Below are 21,723 nucleotides of genomic sequence, written 5' to 3'. Positions count from 1 at the left end.
ATTATGATCACTAATTCCTGTTTTTACTCCCATATAAATCCTATTTGTGACAGATGTCACTTTGAGGTGGCTTCTTTGACTTATATGTTCTGATCTCGCCCCTCTTGGAAAAATTCTGGAAAGATATTTTTGATATTATTTTAACAGTTTTGCGTTTTGATTTACAACTCCATCCAATTACGGCAAGTTTTGGTTTGCCAATGACGGAACATAGATCTTCATCCTCTTCAGCTTGTCGGATAATCCCACTTGTTACATTAATGGCCAGAAGATCCATTTTATTAAATTGGAAACAAACCAACCTCCCCCTCTACATTTCAATGGTTTTCCCAAACTATATCATGTTTAAATTTAGAAAAAATCAGAAGTGTCACGATTCGAAGAAGGGGTCTGAGAGTCTGAGTGGGAGTGCCGAGAAAGACATTTTTGAAATTTTCGTTATTTTTTTTTCACCAACGGCATTCTGAGAGGCGGGACTGCGCAGGCGTGTGACGTCGGGCAGTGCAGCGCGGCAGATTTAAAAGGGCAGACATCCTGCTTCGGGTTTGATTCGAAGAAGGAGTCTGAGAGTCTGAGTGGGAGTGCCGAGAAAGACATTTTTGAAATTTTCGTTATTTTTTTTTCTCCAACAGCGTTCTGAGAGGCGGGACTGCGCAGGCGTGTGACGTCGGGCTGTGCAGCGCGGCAGATTTAAAAGGATCAGAGCCTCATAGAGTGGGCAGCGGAGTTTGCGGGCGGCGGAGTGAGCCGGGAGCAGAGTGAAGACTTAAGGGCTTCGGCTCAACAGGCTTCGGCGGAAACAGGCGAGGCGAGGGAGGTTTGGCATCCATTTTCTGTTGTTATTTGAGGAGAGGGGCAGTATGAGTGTGAGGGCAGTTTGCTGTTCTCGGTGTCGGATGTGGGAGGACCTGGAGTCTACAAGCCTCCTGGAGGTCTACATCTGCGCCAAGTGTATCGAGATGCAGCTCCTAAGGGACCGCGTTACGGAACTGGAGCTGCAGCTCGATGACCTTCGTCTGGTCAGGGAGAGTGAGGAGGTGATAGAGAGGAGTTGCAGGCAGGTGGTCACGCCAGGGCCATGGGAGGCAGACAAGTGGGTCACGGTTAGGAGGGGGAAAGGGAAAGGTCAGGTAATAGGGAGTACCCCGGTGGCTGTGCCCCTTAACAACAGGTACTCCTGTTTGAGTACTGTTGGGGGGGACAGCTTACCCAGGAGAAGTGACAGTGGCCGTGCCTCCAGCACAGAGTCCGGCCCTGTAGCTCAGAAGGGTAGGGCAAGGAAGAGGAGGGCAGTTGTGATAGGGGACTCGATAGTAAGGGGGTCAGATAGGCGATTCTGTGGACGCAGTCCAGAGACCCGGATGGTAGTTTGCCTCCCTGGTGCCAGGGTCCGGGATATTTCTGATCGTGTCCAAGATATCCTGAAGTGGGAGGGTGAGGAGCCAGAGGCCGTGGTACATATAGGTACCAATGACATAGGTAGGAAAAGGGATGAGGTCCTGAAAGGAGAATATGGAGAGCTAGGAAGGGAGTTGAGAAAAAGGACCGCAAAGGTAGTAATCTCGGGATTACTGCCTGTGCCACGCGACAGTGAGAGTAGGAATGCGATGAGGTGGAGGATAAATGCATGGCTGAGGGATTGGAGCAGGGGGCAGAGATTCAAGTTTTTGGATCATTGGGACCTCTTTTGGCACAGGCGTGACCTGTACAAAAAGGACGGGTCGCACTTGAATCCTAGGGGGACCAATATCCTGGCAGGGAGATTAGCGGGGGCTACTGAGGTGACCTTAAACTAGAATGGTTGGGGGGTGGGAATCAAATTAAAGAGGCTAGGCGTGAGGAGGTTAGTTCACTACAGGGGGATGGGAACCAGTGCAGAGAGGCAGAGGGGTGTAAAGTGAGGGTAGAAACAAAATGTACTATGGAGAAAAGTAAAAGTGGCAGGCCGACAAATCCAGGGCAAACATTAAAAAGGGCCACTTTTCAGCATAATTGTATAAGGGCAAAGAGAGTTGTAAAAGAGCGCCTGAAGGCTTTGTGTGTCAATGCAAGGAGCATTCGTAATAAGGTGGATGAATTGAAAGTGCAGATTGTTATTAATGATTATGATATAGTTGGGATCACAGAGACATGGCTCCAGGGTGACCAGGGATGGGAGCTCAACGTTCAGGGATATTCGATATTCAGGAGGGATAGACATGAAGGAAGGGGAGGTGGGGTGGCGTTGCTGGTTCAAGAAGAGATTAACACAATAGAAAGGAAGGACATAAGCCGGGAAGATGTGGAATCGATATGGGTAGAGCTGCGTAACACTAAGGAGCAGAAGACGCTGGTGGGAGTTGTGTACAGGCCACCTAACAGTAGTAGTGAGGTCGGAGATGGTATTAAACAGGAAATTAGAAATGTGTGCAATAAAGGAACAGCAGTTATAATGGGTGACTTCAATCCACATGTAGATTGGGTGAACCAAATTGGTAAAGGTGCTGAGGAAGAGGATTTCTTGGAATGTATGCGGGATGGTTTTTTGAACCAACATGTCGAGGAACCAACTAGAGAGCAGGCTATTCTGGACTGGGTTTTGAGCAATGAGGAAGGGTTAATTAGCAATCTTGTCGTGAGAGGCCCCTTGGGTAAGAGTGACCATAATATGGTGGAATTCTTCATTAAGATGGAGAGTGACATAGTTAGTTCAGAAACAAAGGTTCTGAACTTAAAGAGGGGTAACTTTGAAGGTATGAGACGTGAATTAGCTAAGATAGACTGGCAAATAACACTTAAAGGATTGACGGTGGATATGCAATGGCAAGCATTTAAAGGTTGCATGGAGGACTGGGAGAATTACAGAGTTCAGCAGAGGAGGACAAAGGGCTTAATTAGGAAGGGGAAAAAAAGATTATGAGAGAAAACTGGCAGGGAACATAAAAACTGACTGTAAAAGCTTTTATAGGTATGTAAAAAGGAAAAGACTGGTAAAGACAAATGTAGGTCCCCTGCAGACAGAAACAGGTGAATTGATTATGGGGAGCAAGGACATGGCAGACCAATTGAATAATTACTTTGGTTCTGTCTTCACTAAGGAGGACATAAATAATCTTCCAGAAATAGTAGGGGACAGAGGGTCCAGTGAGATGGAGGAACTGAGCGAAATACATGTTAGTAGGGAAGTGGTGTTAGGTAAATTGAAGGGATTGAAGGCAGATAAATCCCCAGGGCCAGATGGTCTGCATCCCAGGGTGCTTAAGGAAGTAGCCCAAGAAATAGTGGATGCATTAGTGATAATTTTTCAAAACTCGTTAGATCCTGGACTAGTTCCTGAGGATTGGAGGGTGGCTAATGTAACTCCACTTTTTAAAAAAGGAGGGAGAGGGAAACCGGGGAATTATAGACCGGTTAGCCTAACGTCGGTGGTGGGGAAACTGCTGGAGTCAGTTATCAAGGATGTGATAACAGCACATTTGGAAAGCGGTGAAATGATCGGACAAAGTCAGCATGGATTTGTGAAAGGAAAATCATGTCTGACGAATCTCATAGAATTTTTTGAGGATGTAACTGGTAGAGTGGATAGGGGAGAACCAGTGGATGTGGTATATTTGGATTTTCAGAAGGCTTTTGACAAGGTCCCACACAGGAGATTAGTGTGCAAACTTAAAGCACACGGTATTGGGGGTAAGGTATTGGTGTGGGTGGAGAGTTGGTTAGCAGACAGGAAGCAAAGAGTGGGAATAAACGGGACCTTTTCAGAATGGCAGGCGGTGACTAGTGGGGTACCACAAGGCTCAGTGCTGGGACCCCAGTTGTTTACAATATATATTAATGACTTGGATGAGGGAATTAAATGCAGCATCTCCAAGTTTGCGGATGACACGAAGCTGGGTGGCAGTGTTTGCTGTGAGGAGGATGCTAAAAGGATGCAGGGTGACTTGGATAGGTTGGGTGAGTGGGCAAATTCATGGCAGATGCAATTTAATGTGGATAAATGTGAAGTTATCCACTTTGGTGGCAAAAATAGGAAAACAGATTATTATCTGAATGGTGGCCGATTAGGAAAAGGGGAGGTGCAACGAGACCTGGGTGTCATTATACACCAGTCATTGAAAGTGGGCATGCAGGTACAACAGGCGGTGAAAAAGGCGAATGGTATGCTGGCATTTATAGCGAGAGGATTTGAGTACAGGAGCAGGGAGGTACTACTGCAGTTGTACAAGGCCTTGGTGAGACCACACCTGGAGTATTGTGTGCAGTTTTGGTCCCCTAATCTGAGGAAAGACATCCTTGCCATAGAGGGAGTACAGAGAAGGTTCACCAGATTGATTCCTGGGATGGCAGGACTTTCATATGAAGAAAGACTGGATGAACTGGGCTTGTACTCGTTGGAATTTAGAAGATTGAGGGGGGATCTGATTGAAACGTATAAGATCCTAAAGGGATTGGACAGGCTAGATGCAGGAAGATTGTTCCCGATGTTGGGGAAGTCCAGAACGAGGGGTCACAGTTTGAGGATAGAGGGGAAGCCTTTTAGGACCGAGATTAGGAAAAACTTCTTCACACAGAGAGTGGTGAATCTGTGGAATTCTCTGCCACAGGAAACAGTTGAGGCCAGTTCATTGGCTATATTTAAGAGGGAGTTAGATATGGCCCTTGTGGCTATGGGGGTCAGGGGGTATGGAGGGAAGGCTGGGGCGGTGTTCTGAGTTGGATGATCAGCCATGATCATAATAAATGGTGGTGCAGGCTCGAAGGGCCGAATGGCCTACTCCTGCACCTATTTTCTATGTTTCTATGTTTGATCCTTCGGTTAAATTTGAAGAGACTTGGAAGCCATTTATTCAACATTTTCATATGATGTAGTTTGACCTTTTCTGAATCCTTTTTATTAACTTGGAATATGTGAATAGAGGAGCGTAGTTGACGACATTAATGAATGTATTCGATCTAATATATTGGTTCAACCTTGTTTTGTTCTGTTTGCTTTTTTTAGGGTTTAGCAATTAGTTCTATTTCTTTTTTTTTGGTTTTTTGGGTTTTTTTGCAATATCATTTTCTTCTCATTTCTTTTTTCTTCATGATTGACTATATCGAGAGTTTGGAAGTCTATTACACTTGGACTATTTGTAGTATTTTTTGTATATGTTTAATAACAATAAGGTAATTCCAATCTTTGTATCACTATTGTTATTATGTTTATGAACTTGAAAATTAATAAAAAGATTAAAAAAGAAAAAAGATCACTAATTTCTGTCACCAGCCCTGGGTCATTTCCTAACAGCTTATTGCACACTTCAATGTCAGGAATTCTACATAGTGATCAAGAGCACATTTGACAAACTCTTCCCCCTTTTACAGTATGGGAGTCCCAGTCAATATATGGAAAGTTAAAATCACTTACTGAATCAACTTTTGTTTCTTGGCATGGTCTGCGATCTCTCTACAACTTTGTTCCTCTAAATCCCTCAGACTGTTGGGTGCAACCAAGTCCCAGTAATGGCTACAACATCATAATTCCCTGCCTGAGCTCATCTGGCTTTCCTACGATGCTTCCTGCATTGTGATATACACAGCTCAGCACATTCATCGCACCACACTCAATCATTTGATTGCTGACTCTATGTGAGGTCTGAACAACATCTGACTGGTGTCAAGAAAACAAACTCTCTCTCATTGTCACAAAAACAAAGGAGCTGATTGTGGATGACAGGAGGAATGGAGACAGGCTAACCCCTATTGACATCAATCGATCTGGGGTTGAGAGGGTGAACAGCTTTAAGTTCCTTGGCATAAATATCACCAAGGATCTCACATGGTCTGTACATACCGGCTGTGTTGTGAAAAGAGCACAACAGCACCACTTTCACATCAGATGGTTGAAGAAGTTTGGGATGGGACCCCAAATCCTAAGAACTTTCTACAGGGACACAATTGAGAGCATCCTGACTGGCTGCATCACTGCCTGGTATGGGAACTGTACTTCCCTGAATCGCCGGAACCTGCAGAGAGTGGTGCAGACATCCCAGCACATTTGTAGATGTGAACTTCCCACTATTCAGGACATTTACAGAAATAGGTGTGTAAAAAGGGCCGAAAGGATATTGAGAGACCCAATTCACCACAACCAAAAACTGTTCCTGCTGCTATCATCCAGGAAACGGTACCACAGCAAAGGACAAACAGGATCCAGGATATCATCTTCCACCCGGCCATCAGACTGATTAAGTCATGCTGATACAATTGCATTTTTATGTTACATGGACTGTCCTATGTACAAACTATTTATTATAAATTACTATATTTAGATGGAGACGTAACATAAAGATTTCTACTCCTCATGTATATGAAGGATGTATGTGATAAAGTCAATTCAATTCAATTCACCCTCTCCACTATCTGTCCTCGCAGTCTGGCTCCCATTCCTCCTACAACTTACTTTAACCACATCACCCTCTCCCCCCACACGAGCACAAGCAAGCCTTACCACTGGGATATTACTCCCCTCTTGTTCTGTTCCCCTAACTAACGAATCCCCTATCATGCCTCTGACTTTCCTCTGCCAGGTAATCCCCCCCAACAGCTTCTAAAGTGGTCCAACTGTTGTTGTGCAGGTTAGCAACAAGAGTACTCTGCAATGGCTATTTAAACTCATTCTCTTCCTGACTCTCACCCAGTATCATGTGTCCTGCACCTTGGGTGTAACTCACCTCTCTTCATGTCATATCTATCAACCCCTCCAACTCCTGGATGATCAGGAATTCATCCATTTCAAGTTCCAACTCCTTAGAGTGCAGGGTTACAAGCTGCAGCTGGATGCACATCTTGTAGGTGAGGGCATCAGGGACACTGGAGGTCTCCCCACCTTCCCACCAATGTCCTCTCTAATTTGTAATGACCAGTGTGCACTTAAATCTTGTACTGTGCATTTTTTTACCCAGTGACGACATGTGTACAGTGAATTTTATATAGAGACCCTGACGAAGGGTCTCAGCCCGAAACGTCGACTGTACCTCTTCCTCGAGATGCTGCCTGGCCTGCTGTGTTCACCAGCAACTTTGATGTGTGTTGGGTAAATTTATCTGATTGTTAATTGAGCAGGAGGCTTCATGCCCGGTAAATTACTAAGAGAACATGGGTCAATTGCAGTCGATTGACACGAGTGGGCCAGGAGCAGCCCTACACAATATGTGTGAGAGTTTTCCAGACAAGGAAAAGGATTTGTGAATGCTGAGTGCAGAGCTGAATAAGAAATTGGGGACAAAATGTGGCCACTGGGGGGTGGGGGGAACCTGGGATACTACCTCATGAGAACAAGCAGTAAATTCGATATGGAAGAAGAACGGTGGAAAGAAGTGGAAATTGTTAAAAAGGGAATGGAAGGAAAAGGCAGATGTAAAGTGGAGCAGTATATTATTAGCATGTTGGGGGAATGATGCATGTGACAAAGGGATAGAGGTATGTACTGGAGTAGGAACGCCAAAGGTTAGAGGACGCTAAAAGCAGAGCGTGAATAGGTGAAAGGGGCCGAAAATGAGAGCAGGAAAAACAATGTAAGCAAACCAATGCCGCACTAGGTAGGAGAGAAGGGTAGAAACATCAGTCTAAAGTTCGAACTGATAGGGAAACAAGGGATCCTGAAACCGTCTCTGGCACACCGACCCTATTTGAGGACAGTGACTGTGATGAACTGCCCACCTGAATGCTGCCCAAACCACGAGCAGGAGGGGGGAGAGCCCTCAGTGATTCCTCTGTCTGCACCCTGGAAGCCTCAAGAAATGATAATGATCATGAATCAGGCCCCAGATAGAAAAGAAAATCCAGCACAGTTTGTTCAGTATGTCCGCAGTACTACAGAAATGTACAATGCGATCCTGCATGATTTATTCTGTCTCTGCTGCATGATTCTCTCAGCTGATGAGGGGTGGAAATGGAAGGCAGAATTGAGATACCAAACCTATCAGGATTTACAGGCAGGAAACCCTAATGAGAATGAACAGACAGAATGGATCATTCAAGCCTTGGAGAGGGCTCTCCAACAACCTTCAAACATCACTAAAATACTTGAATGCAAACCTAAGCCTGGGGAATCGGGACAAGACTATTGAGCGCGATTTGTGGCCTGCTACGGCACTTTCACAGGAGACCAAGCCTTTAATGATGGGAATCCGTTCCCCCAGTTTAATGCCTTACTGCTCCAATGCTTACCAACTAAGTTAGCCAACACGATTAAAACAAATAACATGGATTAGACTGATAATGACCGAAATCAAATGCGACGAGCTTTGACATATTATTGGGACCCGGCTTTCAAATCCTGATCAACCCCAAAGGGAACTAATATTAAAAGTGAATATGTTCAGCAGGGTGAAGGACGCGAGCAAGCTATATCTGGGGATCAGAAATGGGAACAAAAACCTACCAAGGGACAGGTGGGGACAACAACGTGTTCAGAAATTGACAAGCAAGGAAGCTTCCAAACATGAGTACCACCCCTCGGGAAGAGCCCAATGTAATATTGCAATTTGCTGGAATTCCAATTCCGTTTATGATTGATATGGGCGCAACCATAACCACTCTCAATCAGGAAATAGTATCAGAAAAGAGATTCCAGCTATCAGATTCTACAATCACTCTGTCTGGGTTTGAAGGCACGGAACGTACGTATTCACATACTCAGCCACTGAAGGTGGAATTCCAGGGAGACCCAGTGTTTGGTTTCATTTACAGTCACCACCAGTCAGGGGTGTAATCTAGCAGGGAGAGACTTGCTCTGTCCGTTGGAAGTTGAGATTCTATGCACGGACAAGGGTATCACCCTGGTACTAGCGAACAATCGACTGCTTCCCTAGTTTCCGCCCCCCCCAGTGGTGGGAACTTAATCTGAACTCCACTGCGTTTGAACCCCTTCTGCCAGCGGCCAACTCTCATGTGACTCTGTACTATGACCCTACGGGGTGCTCAACTGAGGAAAGCCAATATTATGCACCCCTCGAGGGACAGACGTTCCCAGTCACGGTGATTGGAGGGGTTAAAGGAAGAGAGGGCAGTGCATTACTTGCCGAAGTTCCGGATTTCCTTTTGGCCACAGACAGGTCTGGTGGTTCCCCATACCACCATTAGGGTTTGCCCTGGGTTCAAGCCAAAGAACTTAGGGTTCCTTGCCAACACCTTGACGAAACAAGCCTCCAGCACCGAGGGAGACTGGCAAGACTTGGCCACGGGCCAACTCCGATACTGGAAGGAGTCGGAGGTGAAGACGGGACATCTGAAGACACTCTTTTAATATTGACTGAACTCAAGACTCATCTCTGGGCAATTTCAGGCCATTAAGTTGACAGCACCAACTGCTCCCCTGTCCGGATCACCGTGAAGGAAGGACAGACTTTCCCATCCATTCCGCAATACCCCCTCAAGCCCGAGGCAACGTTTTATGAGGATGGAAGTTGTTTTGTGGATCCAACAGGAAAATGATATTCTGGCTATGCGATAGTGACAGACAGTGAAATAGTTGAGCAGGCCTCTTTTGAAGCAGCTGTCTCCGCCCAGAAGGCTCAGTTGATTGCTCGGACTCGTGCCTGTATCCTAGCAACAGACTAAAGTGTGAACGTTAACACAGACTCCCGTTATGCATTTGAAGTTGCACATGACTACAGGGCTCTCTGGAAAAATGGGAATTCCTGACTTCCTCTGGCCACCCCATTAGTAATGCTGCTCTACAGCTACCTCAAGTTTTGGCTATTATTAAATGTGAGGCCTACACCCGCATGTCCGACCTGGTCACTAAAGGCAATGCTTTAGCAGATAAGACAGCAAAAATTGCAGCAGAATCCTCGGTAGTTGTAGTTTCCTTGGATTCCCGTCAAGCAACCCTCCGTGACTTAAGCAGAATGGGTTTGCCAGACATGCGGGAGGTACGTACTTTTCACGGGGACGCCTCTGAGGAGGAGCGCAAACTGTGGTCCCAGGTGGGGTGCCAGAAAGACCCCGATCTAGGTTTTTGGATCAACCCAGTGGGACAGGTTTGTGTTCCTGCACAGTTTTTACCAATATCGGTCGATTATATACATAATTGAACACACCTAGAAAAGGAGGGAATGGTTGGTAACCTGTACCCTGCACACCGGGTATGACTCCCTTGACAGGTGGACCTATTTTATGTCTGCAAGTTGATTATATTGAATTGCCTAGAGTACATTGCTATCGATACTGCTTAGTTATTATAGATGTGTTTAGTAGATGGACTGAAGCTATTCCAACTACTAATAATACTGTTATGACTGTTGTGAAGATATTATTACAGGAAATATCTCCCAGGTACGGCCTGCCAGAGATGCTGAGCTCTGACAATGGCCTACACTTTGTGGCAAAAGTAAACAAAGGAGTATGTAACGAACTAGCTAACAAGCAACAATTCTACTGTGTACAACACCCACGGGCCGCTGGCATAGTGGAAACAGCCAATGGCACTCTGAAGAGTAAATTGGCCAAACTAACAGCAGAGACTGGACTCACTTGGTGAAGGTCCTACCATTAGTCTTATTCCACATGAGGGTTACCCCACAGGGGGGAACAGGGTTGTCACCAGCTGAAATCATTTATGGATGGCCCATGAGGACACCCTGGGGACCAAGACCTTGTGTACCATTGCTCCCAGAAAGTCTACCAGCAAAATTGGATACGCATACCCTCGGGGAAGAGATGGGGAATTATATATGCCAACTAACCAAAATTTTCTAAGCATTACATTCACAGGTACGACAGGCTTACAAGGAAGAGAACTACCCCGCAGAGGGGAGTGACTATCCCACCATAGAACCTGGGAATTTTGTTCTGATTAAGAACTGGGATTGAGGGAAACTCTGACCTCGGTGGAGAGGACCATATCAGGTGTTATTGACCACTACCACGGCTCTGAAACTGAAGGCGCAATCTCGGTGGATACATCGAACAGACTACAAACGTGTTACTGCAGGAACTGAGTAGTAGGACTCTCTCAGACTAAAGGAAAATGTGTTGGTTGATAGTGGTGTGATTAACCCCTCGGTTTCTTGCCGTGGACTGTCATTTTAGGAGAGAGTGCCTGAGTGACGTCAGCCGTCGGCTTTCTCGGCTCCTGTTTGAGAGAGAGAGAGCGAACTATTTGACTATACAGCGTGTTTACATTGCATATGTGGATTTTGTTGGAGCATCCTGTGGCTACCACTTTTGTTAACCCTTAGCTGGTTTCGGGTGTGTTATGTGGGAACCACTTGTGAAAAGGGATATTCTGTGGAAATCACCGTCGGTAATACCTTGTGTTTTGGATCTGGATTAGGAAAACCTTGTCACAAGACAAGATCACAAAACAAAGGTGCAGAAGTAGGCCACTCAGCCCATCGAGTCTGCTCCGCCATGTGGTATCCACCTGTGTGTTCACCCTTGCCTGGTTGGTAGTTCCCTTTGAAGATGGTATTCCTGTGGTAAGCTACCTTTGGTGATAATTCATATGTGGATTTGGAACGACAATGGATAAGATCTACGGCAACTGTTAGCCTGTTTTACCACCGTGGAATTCGACGTAATTGCCTTCTCTCGACATTCACCTTGGATTACAAATATCTCTCATCATTTATTCCGTGGATGAACTGAACTTTCATACTTTACCATCTAAAAGCTTTAAGCTTGGTATTCCCTGAGCTCAATGGTTTGGGAGTTACATTTACACATATCTATACTCATAACACTGTTAACTTTAGATTATCTTGCTTAAGTTGTTATATTATAAGTAGATACTAATAAAGATAGTGGTTTGAACATCAAAACCAGACTCCAGATGTCATTTATTGCTGCTGGTTCATTTGAACTGTTACGGGTATGTAACAGTGGTGTTCGTGTTTATGACTTTGAGAGGGCTCACCCCAGCATCTGGGGGCACCCATGTTAACACCTTTCTGTCTCTCTGTCACACCTATGCCAAACAGCTAGAACTAGGGGCCTGCTGGGTTTGTGCCAAAATTCCCCAGCATGGTAAAACTATGATTCCAATGTCAGTAATCCCGCTCAACCAGAGTGAGGAACTCTCAGTGGTCCAGTCAGAGATGACTGTGGCTGTCAGTGTTTTGAGGGATGGTATCTCAGGCCCCCACCAAATGGAAATTCCGATACTGGGAATCATGCATCCTGGCCATACTTGTATGTGCCCAGCAGCGGAGAAGCTGAGACTGAGCGATTTTGGATGATCGCTTTTCTCTCCTATGGAGTAGCCAGGAATTCACGAGAGATAATCAATTTGGCTACAGCGCTTGAGGAGCTGGCCACAATACTGCAGGGGCCCTGACAGAAACACAGGCCCAAGTAACAGAAATATCCACTGAAATGACTGCAATCTGGCAAACAGTCCTACAGAATCGTATGGCTTCAAATTTTATCCTAGCTGAGAAAGGGGGAACCTGTGCTATTATTTACACAGAATGCTGCACCTATATCCCTGATGAGTCTACTAACATTACATCCCTCTCCGAGCACACTGCCAAGGAGATTGACAGCATCAAGAAAGTAGGGCAGGATTTACACAGGTTCACTGAAGGGTCGAAATGGTGGTCTTCAAAGGCCTGTTCAGTAATATGTGGGGCATGATATTGTATTATGCCCTAATAGTTGTACATATCATTGTAATAATTACTGTTGTAGGCTGTTTTTACCCACTGATGTCAATGCTGTACTCTACTAAACAATAGCAGTCTGTTTTTTCTGAAAGAAACTGCAGATGATCAACAGAAGTGCTAAGCTATGCTGAGCCATATTTCTTCTTGAGGGTAGCTAGCTAGGGTTTCAGGATGCTTATCTCCTTGTGCACTCATGCATAGAGATAGGACAGCTTCAGTCTGTTCTGTGTGTGTAAGCCATGATGACTATTTTGTAATTACAGGCTGTAATAGTAAATAACTTTGGGCTCCAGCCTGTCTTGTGTGGGGGGTATCTGGATGGATATACCTGTGGTGTAAGGGGAATTGTTAGTCAGTTAGTGGATTGGGCAGGACAGTCATAGACTGTTCCTGTTTGAGTGACTGACTGAGTAAGCCCTGGGTGCTTGGAATAAAGAGTTTGTACTTATACAGTCTCTGAGTGACTTTATCCGGATTCCAGTTCCACAGAATGGGAGGGGTTTTAAAGGGCTGGGCTGCTGGAAACACATTACCAGACCTGGAGTGATTACAACTGGGTCTGACAGAGGCATAACTGGCTCTTCTGGGCACATTCAATCTCACTCCAACTATTTCCTACCTTCCTTTGTACAGGTATGTAATGTCTAAAGGACCAATGTTTGAGTAAATGTAACTCACCAAACTTTCTCCTGACTGAATCACTGGTTTCTCCAACTCAGAAGGATTCTCTCCAGTTGATGTTCTTAATCCTCGGGCTGGTTCAGTTGTTGTTGTTTCCTCGTCTTCAGTTGTGGTTTGATTCCAGTTGTGGGTTTTTCTTCCAATTAATGTCTCACTTTAACTTTAACATGAAAGATAATGAAACACATTAACAATAAAAAGGAGAACCAAACATTTCTGCTTCATGTTTCTAAGAACAAAACTCACTGAAATTTAAACGTTGAAGGCAAATATAATGATCTCAGTGAACAATCTTTTATTGTCCCTCACACGTCACAAAACGATATGGGATAAGAAGGAGCCATCATTCAGTCATGGTAAGACATAAGACACAGGAACAGAATTAGGTGATTCAATCCATCTGGTCTGCCCCACCACTCAACCATGGCTGAGTTTTATTCCAACACCATATTCCTGCCTTCCTCCTGTAACCCTGAAGCTACTTAGCAATCATGAATATATTTATCTCTGTCATATATGTACCCAAATGGCAGCCTCAACCAACATCTGCAGCAACAAATTCCACAGATCAGACATCTTTTCGCCATTTTTTTTCTCATCTCAGTTTTTAAGGGAAGCATCTTTATTCTGAGACTGTGCTGTCAGATTAATATTTAATGGAAACATCCTCTCCATGTCCAGTGTATCCAGGCTTTTCAGCATTCGGTGAGTTTACTTAACCATACATCCCTCCACCAACCGCACCGCCCCTCTGAACTCCATTGAGCACAGGAACAGAACCATCAAATGCTCCTCATACATAAAGCTGATCATTCCTGAGATTATTCTTGTAAACCTCGTTAGCAACAGCTGTACTGAACACATTTCCAGGAATAACAGACAAATTGGTACCAGGACAATTTACAGGGAAAAGTTGTGCTTTCTTTACTGTTCTACTATCACAGAATGAGTCATTTCCATTTCCAGGTTAGATGAGGTCCATTTAAAGAAATATAAACCAGTCCAGGGTGAATGTAATAAAAAGAAGCTGGAATTACAAGAAACGCTCAGCAGGTGAGGAACAGCTGTGGGAGAGGAACAAACATTGCAATTCAGGTTAATAACGTTTCATCGGAATGACTGCAAACATTTTAAGTTTTTAGTGCAGATCTCCAGCAAGTTGAGATTCTGCTTGATTTTCACCGAGGGACAGACAGGTGACAGTGAGGGGGGAGGGGATTTCCAAACACAGTTTGAACACCAATCTCACTGGTCTATTTCAACTGTTGTAAACACGGAACAGCCCATTTACTCATGGCCTCTCTCTGTGAAGATGGGATGGGAACTCAACTGTTTTGTTGAAGACAGAAATGGAGATCACTCCGCATGAGAGAAAGTGTACTCTTCTTTGCTGACTCTCCTGTAAATTCATGGGGTTGAAAATATTCATAACACTGGACGATGATCAGTCTGATCCATTTACCATCTGTTTCCATGGCAGATCTCTCTGGAGTTGTTGATCTAACCAGGCTGTGGACATCTGTCATTCTTCAGGGAATTACTAAAAAGTGAAGAATGAATATTGTGAATCTAGACCAAGAGAAGAACCCCTGAGGCAGGTCTAGAGGAAGTCTTGAATGTGCTGCTGATATAGTTGTTATCATAGAACAAGGTCACTTAGTGTATCACTCCCATACAATTTATTGGAGCAATCTATTTGACCCATTCCTAAATTAATTCCCTTTAGAAATTCTCTATTGAAACAGTATCCACCAACTTTTCAAAGAGTAGCTTTAAGATCCTGATTATCATGTAAATTCAGATAAAAGGGCACCGCAGTGTCACAGTTGATAGAACTACTGTGTCACAGATCCAGCACTCCAGGTTCAATCCAAGCAACGCACACAAAATGCTGGAGGAACTGACCTTTTCCTCTGGAGAATAGATACTGCACAATCCTTCCTGCTTCAGCAGAGGATATCTCAGATGCAGGTCACTATTACTTGAACAAAGATTCAATAAAGGTCGATCCTCTCCAATACAATGACTTAGACGAGGCAATAATGACTTAGACGAAGGAATTAAATGCAGCATCTCCAAGTTTGCGGATGACACGAAGCTGGGTGGCAGTGTTAGCTGTGAGGAGGATGCTAAGAGGATGCAGGGTGACTTGGATAGGTTAGGTGAGTGGGCAAATTCATGGCAGATGCAATTTAATGTGGATAAATGTAAGGTTATCCACTTTAGTGGCAAGAACAGGAAAACAGGTTATTATCTGAATGGTGGCCAATTAGGAAAAGGGGAGGTGCAACGAGACCTGGATGTCATTGTACACCAGTCATTGAAAGTTGGCATACCGGTACAGCAGGTGGTGAAAAAGGCGAATGGTATGCTGGCATTCATAGCAAGAGGATTCGAGTACAGGAGCAGGGAGGTTCTACTGCAGTTGTACAAGGCCTTGGTGAGACCACACCTAGAGTATTGTGTGCAGTTTAGGTCCCCTAATCTGAGGAAAGACATTCTTGCCATAGAGGGAGTACAAAGAAGGTTCACCAGATTGATTCCTGGGATGGCAGAACTTTCATATGATGAAAGACTGGATCGACTAGGCTTATACTCTCTGGAATTTAAAAGATTAAGGGGGGATCTGATTGAAATGTATAAAATTCTAAAGGGATTGGACAGGCTAGATGCAGGAAGATTGTTCCCGATGTTGGGGAAGTCCAGAATGAGGGGTCACAGTTTGAGGATAAAGGGGAAGCCTTTTGGGACCGAGATGAGGAAAAACTACTTCACACAGAGAGTGGTGAATCTGTAGAATTCTCTGCCACAGGAAACAGTTGAGACCAGTTCATTGGCTATATTTAAGAGGGAGTTAGATAAGGCCCTTGTGGCTAAAGGGATCAGGGGGTATGAAGAGAAGGCAGGTATAGGGTTCTGAGTTGGATGATCAGCCATGATTGTATTGAATGGTAGTGCAGGCTCGAAGGGCCAAAAGGCCTACTCCTGCACCCATTTTCTATATTTCTATTAATACAGCCCAACGACATCAGCTTTACCCAACTCTGGCAGTTCCTGTACTTTAGTAAGGTCTTCACTCTCCAATACTACTAACAATAGAAAGTAGAACTCCACTTTAAAACGAAACTGCACCATAAGGCGAATACGCAGCATAACAGAGTATCTGACAAATTAAATAACAAACTAAACTTAAAACTCAACTGGAAAAACTAACTGCATCGCACCAGAGGTCTCTCTTTATATACCTGGTGAGAACATGTCATCACATGACCTAACATCGGCGGGAAAATTACATCATGATCATCACATGCTGAATTACATCATGGTCATAAGACAGTTACAAGATATCCATGAGGTATATCATGGGCTCATAACTTGTTAACCAGCCTCATGTTTGGCACCTTGTCAAAGACCTTCTGAAACTGCAGGTTCACATCATCAACCAATTCTCCTTTGTCTATCTTACTTATTACCACTTCAATAAATTCAAAGAATTTCAGCACACTTTTCAGGCAAGATTTTCCCTTGAGGCAAACATGCTGAAGGCTGATTTTATTATGTGCCTCAAAATGCCCTGAAAACCCATCCCCAACAAGCGACACTACTATCTACCCAACCAATGAGGTCAGACTAACTGTCCTGAAACTTACGTTCTTCTATCTCTCTCCCTTCTTGAATAGCAGAGTGACATTTCCAAATTTGGAGTCTTCCGCAACCATATCAGACTTCATTGATTCTTGAAACATCATTACTAATACCTCCACAATCTCTTCGGCTACCTCTTGCAAAACTCTGGTATGTACACCACCTGGTCCAGGTGATCTATTTACCTTCAGACCTTTCTGTTTCCCAGGAACTTTCTCTTGAGTAACGGCAACCTCACACACTTCTGACCATAGACATCTGGACTTCCACCATCCCACTGGTTGCTTCCACAATGAGGATTGATACGAAGTACTTATTCAGTTCACCCGCCATCTCCTTGTTCCCCATTACTACCCACCCCACCCTCCCCAGGCATAGTTTCCCTCTGGTCTGATATTCACTCTTGCCTCTCTTTTACACTTTATGTATCTGAAGAAACATTTGGTATCATCTTTAGTGTAATTAGCTAGCTTCATATTCCATCTTTTCTTTCTTAATTACTTTTTTAGTTGCCTCTTGTTGGTATAGAAAAGCTTCCCAATCATCTAACTTCCCACCAGGTTTTGCTCTGTTATCTGCCCTCCCTTTGGCTTTGCCTTCTCATTAGATGTGGTCGTATGATGTTGTCTTTAGAATAGCTCTTCCTTTTTGGAACATATATATCCCGTGTCTTCCAAATTGCTTCCCGTAATTACAGCCATTGATGCTTGGCCATCATCCCTGCCAGTGTTTTTTTTTCCCCCAATTAAATTTGGCCAATTCCTCTCTCATGCCTCTGCAGTTGTCCTTATTCCATGGATATACTGATACATCTCTCTTTAGCTTCTCCTTCTCAAATATCAGGGTGAATTCAATTATATTAAGATCGCTTGCCTCTCAAGGTTCTTTTGTTTTTTTATGCTCTAAATCGGTTCATTGCCCAACACCAAATCCAGAATAGCTGATCCCCAGCTGGGAACAACCAGGAGATTGGTGACCAGTGGTGTGCATCAGGGATCTGTTTTGGGACCCTTACTCTTTGTGATTTTTATAAATGAGGAAGTGGAGTGATGGAGTAGTAAGTTTGCTGATGACACAAAAGTTGGGGGTGTTGTGGATAGTGTGGAGGGCTGTCAGAGGTTACAGCAGGACATTGATAGGATGCAAAACTGGGCTGAGAAATGGCAAATGGAGTTCAACCCAGATAAGTGTGAAGTGGTTTATTTTGTTAGGTCAAATATGAGAGCAGAATGTACTACTAATGTAAGACTCCTGGCAGTGTGGAGGATCAGAGGGATCTTGGGGTCCAACTCCACAGGACGCTCAAAGCAGCTGCGCAGGTTGACTCTGTGGTTAAGAAGGTATAACGTGTATTGGCCTTCATCAATTGTGAGATTGAAGTTAGGAGCCGGGAGGGAATGTTGGAGAAATATAGGACCCTATTCAGAACCCACTTGGAGTACTGTGCTCAGTTCTGGTCGCCTCACTACAGGAAGGATGTGGAAACCATAGAAAGAGTGCAGAGAAGATTTACAAGGATGTTGCCCGGATTGGGGAGCATGCCTTATGAGAATAGGTTGAGTGAACTCGGCCTTTCTCCTTGGAGAGACGGAGGATGAGAGGTAACCTGATGTATAAGATGATGAGAGGCATTGATCGTGTGGATAGTCAGAGGCTTTTTCCCAGGGCTGAAATGGCTGCCACAAGAGGGCACAGGTGTAAGGTGCTGGGGAGTAGGTACAGCAGAGAGGTCAGGGGTAAGTGTTTTCTACAGAGAGTGGTGAGTGGGTGGAATTGGCTGCCGGCAACAGTGGGGGAGGCAGATACGATAGGATAATTTAAGAGACTTTTGGATTGGTACATGGAGCTCAGAAAAATAGAGGGCTATGGGTAACCCGAGTAATTTCTGAGGTAGGGACATGTTCAGCAGAACTTTATGGGCCGAAGGGCCTGTATTCTGCTGTAGGTTTTCTATGTTAACTCTTCAGAAGCAGAGAGCATGACCCATAATGTGGAAATCAGCCATGAATGAGGAGGTTAACTACCAATGTCATTCTTCCTCAGCCTAGAGATTTGAGGGGAGAAGAGCATGTCAGATAGAATTGCAGTCAACTTGACTTCTTCAGTCTGCAGAAAATTCAAGGGAAACCTCTTCACCCAAAGAGTCGTGACTGTTTGGAACCCATCACCACAGGGAGAGCGAGAGATGAACAATAGGGGAGGATTCAAAAGGACTGTCATGGAACAGAATCACTGGCAGGGTCCAGCCGGCCTGAGTTGCCTCTTTACTCTATATTAGGTGTGTTATAAATTCACTAAGTACCGGAGACAGAGTTTAAAATAGAACTGATTTATTTGTCCCAGATCCAGAATATTAAACTCCAGTCCCAATAAAGGTGAATATGCAGCAGAAGAAACTCTTCCCGTGCCCAGTGACCAGGGTGCAGAACTGGGTGTGGTGAGCAGCAGCAATAATTGCAGAGTTCAGCACCGACACTCTCGAAATTGCATTCAGCAACGGTGATGGATAAATATCCAGCATGCAGTTCACTGAAACTTTCTCCCCAGTGTGAACCCGGTAGTGTGTCACAAGGTTAGATTACAAATTGAATCCCTTCCCACATTCACAGCAAGTGAACGGTCTCTCCCAGTGTGAACTCAATGATTCACATTTGATTGAGAAGGCTGAGAGAATCTCTTCCCAATGTCTGAACAGCTGAACGGCCTCCACCCGGTGTAAACTCACTGGTGTCTCTGCAGATGAGATAACTACATGAATCCTTTCCCACATTCACAGCAGGTGAACGGCTGCTCCCATGTGAACTGACTGGTGTGCCAGTAGTTGGGATGACCGAGTGAATCCCTTCCCACATTCTGAGCAGGTGAACGGTTTCTCCCCAGTGTGAACTTGCTGATGACTCAGTAGGTGGGATGACTGAGCAAATCTTTTCCCACAGACTGAGCAGTTGAACAGCTTCTCCCCAGTGTGAGCTCGCTGGTGTCTCTGAAGAGTGGATGACCGACTGAATCTCTTCCCACAAACTGAGCAGTTGAACGGCTTCTCCCCAGTGTGACCTGACTGGTGTACCAGTAGTTCGGATGACCGAGTGAATCCCTTCCCGCAGTCTGAGCAGGTGAACGGCCTCTCCCCAGTGTGAACTGACTGGTGTACTAGTACGTCGGTTGACTGAGTGAATCCCTTCCCGCAGTCTGAGCAGGTGAATGGCCTCTCCCCAGTGTGAACTCTCTGATGTACCTTCAGTTTAGATGAGCAAGTGAATCCCTTCCCACAGTCTGAGCAGGTGAATGGCCTCTCTCCAGTGTGAACTCGCTGATGTTCCTTCAGTGTAGATGACTGAGTGAATCCCTTCCCACAGTCTGAGCAGATGAACGGCCTCTCTCCAGTGTGAACTCGCTGATGTTCCTTCAGTGTAGATGACCGAGTGAATCCCTTCCCACAGTCTGAGCAGGTGAATGGCCGCTCCCCGGTGTGAACTCGCTGGTGTGCCATTAGGGTGGATGACCGAGTGAATCCTTTCCCACAGACTGAACAGGTGAATGACCGCTCCCCGGTGTGAACTTGCTGGTGAGCCATCAGGTCAGATGACTGAGCAAATCCTTCCCCACAAATTCAGCAGATGACCAGCCTCTGCCCAGTGTGAACTGACTGGTGTGTCCATGGGCAGGATGACCAACTGAATCCCTTCTCACACGCAGAACAGAGGAATGGCCTTGTCCAGCGTGAACTTGCTGATGTACCTTCAGTTGAGATGACCGAGTGAATCCATTCCCACTGTCTGAGTAGATGAATGGCCCTTCCCCTGTGTAAAATGACAAGCGTGCCAGTCAGTCAGATGATTGAGTGAATCCCTCCCCACAGTCTGAGCAGGAAGGATGATCGAGTGAATCCCTTGCTCCACTTCTTAAATATCTGGGCTGAGACAGCAAAGCTGGCGTGTTGTGTTCAAGATTCCTGTAGACAAATTCCTGGTCATTTTTAACCTGTAAAAAGATTTAGAAAATCCATCAATGGGTGAAAGACAACATTTCAGATGAGATCACTTGAGTTGTCAAGGTGTGATCTGGCATCACACTGTTACAGTGAGGTTCAACCCAAGCTGGAGAGAGAAATCATCTTCTAAATGGACACAGTGCTGATATCTCGAATGACCATCAAGCACTCTGATGCTCTTCCTGTCTCATTAGGAATGGGGCATTTCTGCCATCTCCAATCTGTGACCTGGCTCAGTTTGACTCTCTCCATTGGTATTATTCCCTGTTCCCACTGAGCTGTATGGGTGCCTGGCCCCACAGTAACTGAAACACTCTCACACAAATAGCCGGCAGTGTATTCCATGTATCCACCACTCTCTGGGTAAAAAACTTACCCCTGACATCCCCTCGGTATCTGTTTCCAAGCACCTTAAAACTACGCTACCTTGTGTTAGCCATTTCAGCCCTGGGAAAAAACCTCTGACTATCCACACGATCAATGCCCCTCATCATCTTATACACCTAAAAAAGGATATTAACACATTACTTTGAGGATTTGTTAGAAGTATACAAAATTATGAGGGTATAGATAGGGTAAATGCAAGCAGCTTTTTCCAGAGTTTGGGTGGGATGACAACCAGAGGTCATGAGTAAGTGGGGAAGGGGAAAATTTAATGGGAACATTTGGAACAGCTCTTTACTGGAATTGTCGTGAGAGTGTGGAATGAGATGCCAGCACAAGTGGTGAATATGAGCTCAGTTTCACCATTTAACAGAAGTTTGGATGGGGGCCTGG

General features: G+C 45.0%; 1 protein-coding gene across 3 annotated transcripts in view; it reads right to left on the bottom strand.

The window, feature by feature from the left end:
- The window catches only part of LOC140207712 (uncharacterized), a 38,812-nt gene that overhangs the window by 1,935 nt on the left and 15,154 nt on the right, over window positions 1–21,723 (bottom strand). For 2 of the 3 annotated variants that reach the window (XM_072276264.1, XM_072276265.1), the window contains exon 2: window positions 19,299–20,936. In XM_072276264.1, coding sequence (XP_072132365.1) covers window positions 19,726–20,529 — 804 coding nt within the window. In that variant the 5' untranslated portion in view covers window positions 20,530–20,936 and the 3' untranslated portion in view covers window positions 19,299–19,725. Of the gene's footprint in view, window positions 1–13,307; window positions 13,471–19,298; window positions 20,937–21,723 lie in introns of those variants that run through there. The other variant, XR_011888630.1, reaches the window with a different exon arrangement.

This window comes from Mobula birostris, chromosome 13, assembly GCF_030028105.1.
Source record: "Mobula birostris isolate sMobBir1 chromosome 13, sMobBir1.hap1, whole genome shotgun sequence".
NCBI classification, from domain to species: domain Eukaryota; kingdom Metazoa; phylum Chordata; class Chondrichthyes; order Myliobatiformes; family Myliobatidae; genus Mobula; species Mobula birostris.
This window is presented reverse-complemented; position numbering and strand designations above follow the sequence as displayed.